The sequence below is a fragment of the Phaethon lepturus genome, unplaced genomic scaffold (genome assembly GCF_000687285.1).
Source record: "Phaethon lepturus isolate BGI_N335 unplaced genomic scaffold, ASM68728v1 scaffold1286, whole genome shotgun sequence".
NCBI lineage: Eukaryota > Metazoa > Chordata > Aves > Phaethontiformes > Phaethontidae > Phaethon > Phaethon lepturus.
Window position 1 is genome coordinate 18870 of NW_010545383.1, and position 10532 is coordinate 29401.

A 10532-nucleotide genomic window follows, 5' to 3' on the forward strand; every position below is an offset into this window, starting at 1 on the left:
TGGCTCTCCTGGACCTAGGACTCCCAACAACAATTATTAGAGAGAGCAACCTCTTAAAAAGAGGGAGGGACTGCTGGAGGGATGTCCTTGCCAAAGAGCAAGAATTGCCAGAGGTGGAATATCGGCTTTGAGCCCAATAAAATGGTATCATGAGAGGGAAGGAAATTAATAAATCCACTTGCAAATCCATTTGTGTACATTTGAAGTGGACAGAAACTAATATAAGTGAAGCAGAGACAGAATGTCTGTGATAGAAATAAAACCACTTTACTGTTTAGAATAAAAGGACACTATAAAAAGTGAACATTATGCAACATTACCTTAAAAGACAATATACATTCACTGAATATAAAATTTATAAATAACATGGAGGAAAACTGTAAACAGTGCTAGAAAATTTAGCAACAAATACATTCCTTCTGGACAAGTTATTTCACATGGGTTTGGTTCCCTCCCCAAGTTTCCATGACTATCAGGAACAGCAGAGCGGCTCTATAAAGGAAGGACAGTGTCAGAGAGAATGAGAAGCCAGTACAGGCAAAGCAGCAGCAAAGGTTTAGTGGATTTTTAAGATTTTTCTCAAGACAGGTAGCCCCAAAAGACACTTACTCTAAAAAAGACAAAAAATTTTTGGCAGTTCCCTAAATTTTGTTCTGCCCTTGTAAGCTATAAAATACATTATAAGTGAGATATACTTTCAGAGACATCTGAAAGAATGGAAACTTGTTCCCATGGAGGTCTTTATTTCAAACAGTCTTTACTATAAAAAACATAACAGCATGTTTCCCATCACCCTGAGGTAGCATTTCACTCCAGCCAAGTACGAATGGGATATGGGGATATATTTAGGTTTTAGAATAATCCTACCTAAAGGGCCATGTAACTCTTGAAAACATAGGAAATTTAGACCTAAAATGGCAGTTTTGCCTCATATAGGGGAGGGGAAAGCGTCCCATAAGAGGACTTTATTCAAGGTACTCCATGCACAGACCTCCTCCTGCTCTCAACCCTCTCCATTTTGGAAAAGGAAAATCAAATGCAATCTTTCACAAACCTTCAATACATTTTTCCTCTTTTTTTTAATTCTGAAGGGGAATACACACTCAAGCAAGTAAGGAAAAATATCTATAAATAAGAAAGCAAACAGCAACAGTCTACAAGTGAGCTATGCATTTTAAAAAAGTACTTTTGGTAATGTTTGTATATCTAAAGCATGGGAGGCGGGGCAAGAAAGCCCTCATCCTGTACCTGTCCAAAGGTCATGCTCACATGAGCTGTGCCATTGACAGTTCCTCTCACCTTAGTGAGGAGCATGTCAGAGGCGATAGGAAGATATCTGTGCTGCTGCCAAGCCATTGTATGCTCTACAGCCTAACATTTTGGGGAGAACTTCACACCTGCCTCCTCACGTCTCCATGCCTGGGGTTCCCACATATTGCATGGCCTGCTGTAATGAGGGAGACAGTTTTGTCCATTGGCAGGCAGAAGTGTCTTAGCAGGACAGAAGAAAGGAGAGCAGATAGAAAGGAAGAAGTCTTTGAGTCTGATTTAGACTCCGTTAAATCTATTTAATGCTTCCCTCCCGCTTCAGGGGAGCCTTCAGTCAGGTTCTTAATGCAAACACAAGCTAAAGCTTAGCCCAAGAAATACATGTCCCTGATAGCATGCACAGAAACAAAATTAAGAAGCCTCCCAAAAGAAATGTATTTTTACTGGATTGTTCCCCCTCCTTTTGGCTCCACATTTTTAAAAGCCTTAAAAACTGTTTCTTTACACAGCAAGAGGAAAGATTTGCTACCAAACCCCCACCCCTGCCTGTCTCGCTGTCTGCATCTCAGAAATATTTTACCGTCTGCAATACAAAATGGGAATATGCTTCATTTTCTGGTAATGCATCTGCTGGTTTGTTGTTTACAAAGCACAAAGCTACATTATATCCTACTTAGGGATACAAGTCCTCATAGCATTAGAACGCAAATATTTTCACAATAATTTGAGTGCAATACTGTGATGTCTCAGCTAGCTAAATGAATCAGTGACAGGTAAAATATGCAGAGCTGTAGTTTAATGAAAATTCAAATCAACACTTCACTGCATCGAGACGCATTTTCATTTAGCCTTCCAAAGCCGTGCAAAGTGGCTGCTGCTCAAAGAGACGTCAGCTTTGCAAGTCTCCTTGAACATGAGGAGGGCCATCTCCAGCGATGCCAACTCCACATGACGCAAACAGCAAGGGTCGCGAGGCTGGCTCCACTCTGCCCTTAGTGACCTTCAGAGATTTTGTCAGCTGTGCACAGCTCGAACAGAGATTGCTCCACTGTGCCCAAAGCCCAACCCCATTCTCTGCCAAAAGGGGCAACATTCTGACCCACCACCTGATCCTATGATGGGTGCTGTGAAGCACCCTACTTTCCCTCTCATCTCCAACCCATATTTTAGGAGTAGTCACAGGGAAGAGGATTTCTGAAAAGTGTTCCAAGCCTGAATCACAGGAAAATCCAACAGACTTTCAGTGTGTTTTGTGCTACGTTGCGACTCACAGCAGCTGGGAAAAAAAAAAAACACAGCAGACCTAGGCACCTCTTACATCAACTCCTTGAAAATGCCCTTCAAAGCCCATGTTAAAAATGAAGCTATGAGCTTTTTACTGCAACAGTTCATCTAGTAAATGGGGCATTTCAGGGGGTGTGTATCTGTCAGAGCTCTGGTAGCAGGCAAGGAACCTAAAAACTCACCAGGGCCCATCTCAGACACCTTTTCCTTTCCATTTGGCAAAGAGGGCCCAAACAACTCTCCAGTAATTTAGGTCACTGACTGTAAAATGGTGTATTGCCCCAGGCTGGAATCACTGCAATACTCTTTCCTGCTGGTGGCAGCTCTGCTTTGTAAGTGGAATGAACTGAAGATACATGGAAACTTAAGATAAATAATCATAATAATACAAAAATGAAGTTAAGCATAATCTTCTCCCTGCCCAAGCCCTCCCCATCCAAAACTCAGTCACCCATTTTGTCAGCACCCCTTCTTCACCATCATTAAACTTAAAATACTTTTATTTGATAAGAAAAATTATATTATAGTTTTCTTAATAAAAAACAAAATAGAACGAAAAAACTTCTCCAGTCGACAGCAAAGCACAAGACAGTAAGGCTCCTCCTCCCACATCACTGCAGGATATGGTATGAGCACATGCACAGAGCTATGCTTAACAGTGCCTAGAGGGAAACACAGCACTTGACGCAGAAGGAATCCTCTGGGCAGCTGAAATTTTATGATCCCAGCCAGCACTTATTAGGAGACCACTTTCCCTTGCCTAGCCCCCACACACACTTCCTTTCACTATACAAACAAATGCAGCTAGTGTAGCTGCAGGGAGGAACTGTGGCACAAGGAGGTACAGAGGAAACAGTGACTGTAGCCACCACTGCAGAGACACTGGAGCTTCAATATCTTAAAAACAACTCACTGACTCGGAATGTCAATCTTTCTGTCTTTAAAACACAATCAAATCATTCTTTTGTTTATAACACCAAAAAAATTCCACGTCCTGTCAAAAATAGCTTATGTCATTATGTGTATATACATCTTAGTTCAGCAAAACACTATTTTGGCAATAGAGATTTTTTTTTTTTTAATAGTAAGAGCTCTAGCAAGTCTCCCCTTTCCCTCTTCCATGTGATTGATTTGCAGCTGGTATTGTTGCATCTGTTTGATTTAAGGTGTTCGCAAGCTGGTTTTACTGGTGAAGCTAAACTGGAAAAATTTCAGGGGCCAATGCTGCTCACAACAGGATGGCACAGCACTTCATCTGCTCTGCTGTAGGTGGATTTACCTCCCTGAACACAGGGGATGGGACTTTTGTTTTTTAAACAACAACAAAAAACCCCCAAAATACTCTGTTTTGTTCTGGGGAAGGCCAGAACTTCAAATGTGCTGTTGCATTGACACTGCAACTGAATTAGCTAGGACAAATCAGTCAACAATGCTTTTACCAGATGATGTGATCAGACACACCAGGTGAATTCTCCCACTTCTGGAGTCAATCACATTGCCAATCTCTCCCATAGAGAAGGATTTCTTTTGGACGTCATTTTTTCCAAAGTTTAGGCTGGGTTTCTTTTCAGTTAGTTTCATTTGCCAATCTGATTAACAAAACCTGTTTTCCTTCAGATAGATTTGTCTAGATACTTTCAGCACTTACTGCATGAGGAGGGGTGACGGAAAGCCAGCGCATAGAAGAATATAGTGCCTAATTGACATACTTTTTAGATTTTTGTTTTCCTAAAAAAATAGAGATTGTATTGCTACAGCTAATGATACGTGTAAAAGAGCAAGAGCTCCATCTTTTTTCTTTTTCTTTTCCCTCTCATTTTTCCCTCTGGTGTGCAAAAGTAAGCTCCCAAATGTCGTCTGATCAAAATGAGTGGTATCAAAAAATGGAAAAGGTCATTACAAATTCAGTAAGGTAGCACAGACTTTTTTCTTTTCTTTCCTTTTTTTTTTTTTTCTTTTCTTTTTTAAGCGTATGAAGTGCTAAAATTTGCATGAAAACAGGCACTAATTTCATTGTCATCATCATGATCTGGTAAGAGTTAGTGTCCAAAGGAAGATCAGCCACAAGTAAGGGAGAGGGGAGATAAGGAAGGGGTAGCGTGCTCAGGGATCTGTGGCATTGATTATCGTTTTATCTGGAGGTGCCCATCCTCTATACCAGCTGCAGTAACCTTCCACCCTCTGGATGCAGGCATAGTGCTTCGCTTGGTATCCGGAGTGGCCAAAGTTGGAGAGCATGTCTGTCCAAATACACTCATTCTTGGAGGTGGCAAAGCAGGGCAAATAGTAGCAGGGCCTAATCTGCAATTGTAAAGAGCAATCAGGTAAGGTTACATGGAAAAACAACATTATATAAAATGTCTTTTTACCAGAGACAAGGGATTCAAAATTCCACTCCCTCAAACCTTGCTTATTAACCCAAAATTCAGCCTCAGTTCAGTAAGCATGTAAGCGTGTGCTTAGATTCACATACACAGGTAATTCCAGAGTCAAAAGGGCTTCTCAGGTGCAGAAAAGTTGAGCTTCTGTCTATATTTTTGCAGGCCTGGAGCCAAAAATCTTAGTGCCAGTGCCAGGCTGTGAAGTTTTAAACACTCAAAATGTTTACACAGGAAAAAAGCTGGACATATCTTGCCAAGCCTCTGGCACCTGATTTCATTCACCTGCAAATGATTCTGCATGGATTCTGAAAGCCTTCCCCAACCCCAATTAACTCCAACAAGGCATTTAAAAGGCATAGACTCCACATTTTTATTTGACTGTTTCTCATCTCAACACTAAAGCTGAGCTTTACTTTTTCCCTGTAAAAACTGTTGTCCTCCATTTCTTTTCCTGGCTGTTCACCAGCATCATTGGTATTACCAGCCAAGGGAAATGGAATTCTAGGGTCTGAATGTCTTAACACCACGTAATTAGAGACACACATACCTTGCATCCACAGCCCAGATGATAACGATGATTCAGTCCTTTACGCTGGGACAGAGTCAGCCGGTCCCATTTCTCATACCAATTGCAAAGGCCAGTGTAAACCTTTCCTTCATACACACGGCCTTGAAAACAAGAGACATGGTCACAAGTTAGCACTTCTCAGCTCAAGCACTTTTCTCGTTTCCTGAGATTGCTAATGCTCTCAATATGTTTGGCTTCAGTCACTGCTCAGCAACTGCTTTCTTTTTATTAACTGGTTCAGGAATCTCTCCCCAGCAAGATTACAGCACTTTTGTAAGTTAGGAGTGTTGTGCCGGCTGTAAGCACCAGCAACAACATGCAGGTGAATAATGTTGTCAAGCTCTTCTCAACAACAGAGCAAAACTAAGTGAATTGACAGCTTCCCTAGAAGCAAGACTTGGCAACTGCCACATCTCTATCTCCTTGCATCCCCCCATCTCAGCAGCCTGCATTTCTCCAGCTTATTCCAAAAGTTCCCTGTGACAGACATGCTAGCTCAGGTATGGACTGACAGCTGTGGACTCTCATATAGTGTATTTGTCACAACGTGGCTGGGTATAAGAGACACTTTAGGAAAGAGGGAAATCTAGAGAGTGAAATGACTCCTACCATTAAAGAATACTGAACACCAGGAACACCAAGATACTCTTGGCTCTCTTAATAATTGGGAAACTGCGTATAGAGCCGTGTACATAGCTGCCCATTTCCTTAGCAGATGTACGTATAGAACAGAAGAGGTTTGGATTACAAAGTATACTGTCCTTTACCTGTAATCAGATATTGGTACTTGTTGACCTCCAGCTTGACTCCACAAAGACTCTCAGAGGCTTCTGTGTAGATGTACTGAACATGTGGCATTATCTGGAAGCCCCTGTACATCTAGAGAAAAAATAAAAATGCTTTAAGTCATCTTAAGATAACAACATTTCACTTAGATTCTTTACAATCTATGTTCCTGGACTGTGGTGACAAGCAGTGACATTCTAGCCTTTACAAGGGTAAAGGACTAATGGCACTAGCCGGACTCTGATGCACATCTTCCCACCAGATCTGCTGATAGAGAACACCCACCTGTTAACAAGCCATTACAATTCAGCACAGGGACCACTTTTCCCCACTCACATTAGTTACAGTGAGGCACTGAGTGAGCAAAGCACCAACATTGGAAGCTCTGCCAACATCTGGAAGACTCTTTTTTCTTTATATAGCTCATAATTAGGGAGAAATTAAATTACTTCAAGTTTGGAATCTTTCCCCTTCATGTGATTTAAACAATTTCTTTTGAACTAAGGGATTTTTCTTTTAAACAATGACCCTATTTTCCAGTGCTGCTTCTGTAAGAGTTTCAAACTTTTGGCACTTGATCTAAATCATCAAGCCAGACACTTCCTTCTCAAACACCTAGCATACGCAACTCCTGCTGACCTCAGCAAGGATTTGATGTTTCTCTAACTAAATGAATACAGAAATAGAATTCTATCCCATCTCCTAAAATTAGCCTGGTGTTCATGGGCATCATAAAGAAAATATCATGTATACATAATTCCTCTATGCTCCTTCTCCTTTTTCATAACCTTTCTTAAGTGGAAGCCAACATGCAGTTCAGTTTAATTGAAATATGAACCCACAGATATACCGGCAGTTGGATTCAGTCAGAAATTAGCACGTGTCCCTGTCTGACCTGACCCTACCACTGCAATTTAGGGAAACTCATGCACGCCTGTTCGTAGCATAATGAAGTCTGCACATAGCAATGCAACAACTACTGCGTGTGTACATTTGACCCAATAAAACGTATCCTAATTTTAAAACACTGAGGATGATTTTGCACCAAATTTCATCTTTAAAATTTGGTTATCTTTTCAAAGTATTCAGTCTCTCTTCCCTCCCCACCAACTGTATGAATGGCCAATGTTTAAAAGGTAAAAAATAGGAGTCAGAGAGAATCACAGTTTCAAAGCATTTCCCAGACTATTCTTCTGTCAGCTTTACTGATAGAGAGCCCATTCACATTCAGTTTAACTGTAGATATTAAAGTGAAGCAAAAGAGGGGAAAAAAAAGTCCCAAACAATCCCAGAGATATAGATCCTTGCTGCTGTGTCACCTGAGCAGTGCATTCTCCTCCATGCTGTATTCTATTTCTTGAAGTCCCCTATTATCCCAGGGTACATGTCCTTATTTGTTCATCTTTCACTATTCCCCCCCTCCTTTAAAAACAACAAACCTTTTTCTTCTACAAAATTAATCTGTGCTATTCTTTCTTGTGTTAGGGGTCCGATTCATACCTCTATGAAGTCAGTGAAAGGATGTCTGTAGATTTAACGGATTTTACGCTAGGCCCAGATACTGCATATGAAAAGAACAAAAAACTACTACTAATCCTACTATGCTGAGAGGTCAAACTGTCTTCTGGGCATCCATGGAATGTCTGCCGGGTTTTTTTTTCTCCTTGTATTACCCCAATCAGCATAATCTTGTAACAGTATCACAACTCAGTAACAGCACTGCTGTGTACAGCAAAACACATGCTAAAGGCTCTGCATTTTCCAGCCTTCCTCTACGCCCAGCAAATGTGCAAGGAAAGCATTCTTTTAAATTAATCATACTATATCAACAGAAGCTCACAGATCATGTTTGGAATACACCATTGTGTCCATAAGTGAGCAAAGTCTTTCAATGAATATGGAAGAACTGAACCTTGCCTAATCTCTACTTCATCCCTGCAATTTTTTTGGTATGGCATGATCTACTCAGATTTTCCAATCATGCTCAAGATAGTTGTAGATCTAGGTTCTGGCACAAGCATACTGTCTGTCCTTGGATATGTGAGTTAGCCCTCAGTACACTTTTGCTCCTCCTCCTGTAGAACAACTCTGCCTTGCTTCACAAGGGTACTGCGATGAAAGGCATATACAATAAAGATCATGTGTTCAGACCCCATTCTAGTGTGCGTCACACCAGGAAGCTATGATAACAGTATATAAGCCAATAAGACTAGCTAAGATAACAGCCGGGGCTGCCCAGTCTCTCTAGGCAGTGCATTATCTACACTGCAGACAGCTGTATGCTGTGCATGTGCAGTACAAGTGATTTGTCACTCAGAATTCTAAGCTCCAAGTAGTGTTGGGCTAATTAAATATCTGTGCTATGAAGTCTGTACGTGCATGGGCATACTTTGAGCCCATTTTCCCCCTTGCAGAAAGGGCTCTAGACTAATCTAGACTAATCGCGGCTACACTAATCAGTCCTATGAGAAGGTGCTCAGGTCCTTCCTACAGGACCCTTACAGTCATCACTCCTCACATCTTCTGCACCACCAAGCTCAGCATGACTGCCTATGAAGTAACTAGTGATGCTGAACTGGGGTCTGGTTTTTGACTCCAGGACCTAACTTCCTATTCACATTACCATCAGGGACAGCACTGTCAGGTTTGCTGAAGGAAGCGCAGCCTCTCAAAAAACACTTAATCTCACCCCTCAGTGACCTGCATCAATGCTACCAACTTTCATGCTAATTGACCCGGTGTTGGGGGCAGGCAGGGTCTGCCTCATCTTCTGATGACTAAAGAAAATTCACCATGACCTTGGTTCTCAGGGGAGAAAAAAAGAAAATTTGGCAAGGGGGAATCTTCTACAGATGCGTTCTTTCAAAACAAATAAAACAATACCTTAAGCATTATTTTTGGATACAGAAAATATACTGGAAGTGCTATTAGACCAGTCAGAAAAAAAACAACCATAAAGCTAGCCTCTGTCCTAACTGCTACCCTCCGAGTCCTCCTGTCGCCACAAACGTGTATTTTCAGAAGCATAATGACAGGGAACAAAGTATTAGCAAGCATCACATGGTGGTGCCTGCTAGTGCTGCTCTATTTACAGCTGTGTCAGCATTCCCCTTAGCAGCCCCCATACTGCCTCAGAAATACACATGCAAATCCTGTGGTGCCTCCTGCTGCATGTTTCATTTCACCCTGTAATACAAAGTTCCTCTCTCTATCCTTCTCATGTGAGGTTGGACTAGATACCAAGGCTTGGAGTCATCTTGCCTAACCTTCAGCTATCTAAAATGTAGGCGCTTCACATGAATTGGGCATCCCCTCTAGTCAAACACCAAGGACAGGCACCTCCAGGATAGCTCAGCCCATCCTAAAATAGCTGTCTACAACTGGTGGGCTGAATTACACTTTGGTGGTTCCTGTCTCTCTCCATTGACAATCAAGACAGCAGGAAAGACTCAACATCTCATTTTAGTCTGTCTGAAATTAAACTAAATTAATCCCACCCCACTTCTTTCCCCTTGGGACTATCAGGTTTCACCCCTTAGAGTCATTTTACAGATTAGCAACAAACCAAGGAAAGGCTCCTTTCTCCTGGCAGCCTATGCAGAGTGCTGCCATGGTCAACCAGGAGTGTTTGTGTACATGGAACAGAAATATCTTATCTCCTCATTTCCTTTGCAGTTTCCTGAAACAGGTTTGGGCCATTCTCAGAATGCACTGCAGCATCACAGAACATGCAGGGGTTACATCAGTTATGTGCAGATTTCTGACACGTGATCTTGAAATATTCTTCAATTATTTGAGACGGCAGTGGGGAAGGGCAGAGGGTGCTTGAAGAAGCACAAGGCCTTGTCAGCCAAAAACCTGAATGCTAGAAAGCCTGGCACTATTCTGTGCCTGTGGCCTGACCTTGTGCTCCAGTCCAGGCCTCAAGCTGGTTCAGTGGTGAAATTCAGCAACGAGTTCAGGAGTGTTAGTGAGAGCAAGAATCAGCTACAGCAAACTCCAAGGAACCCATGAAAGAAATACAAAGATTGTTTGTTGCCTCTTAAGGCTCTCAATGCTTTTCACAGGCAATTCAGTACACACTGACAGACTAAATGGCTTGTTTATTTTTCATCTGCAGGTGCAGACAGGTTTATAGGTGGCCAAAAAACACTGACATGTTAGTTTTATCTTCAGAGTTGATCCCATGCAGCTGTGCAGAGCCATAGGCCTCCTTAGCTTTTTTTTCAGCAGGCGGCCAATCA

At 41.8% G+C, this 10532-nt stretch overlaps 1 protein-coding gene across 1 annotated transcript in view; it reads right to left on the minus strand.

Moving 5' to 3' along the window:
- Positions 1-4344: 4344 nt before the first annotated feature.
- Positions 4345-10532, minus strand: part of TIMP3 (TIMP metallopeptidase inhibitor 3) — a gene marked incomplete at its 5' end in the record, with an annotated part of 8735 nt that continues 2547 nt past the window's right edge. The window contains 3 exons of the mRNA XM_010288925.1: positions 4345-4854; positions 5482-5603; positions 6270-6381. Coding sequence (XP_010287227.1) covers positions 4657-4854; positions 5482-5603; positions 6270-6381 — 432 coding nt within the window. The remainder of the gene's footprint in view (positions 4855-5481; positions 5604-6269; positions 6382-10532) is intronic.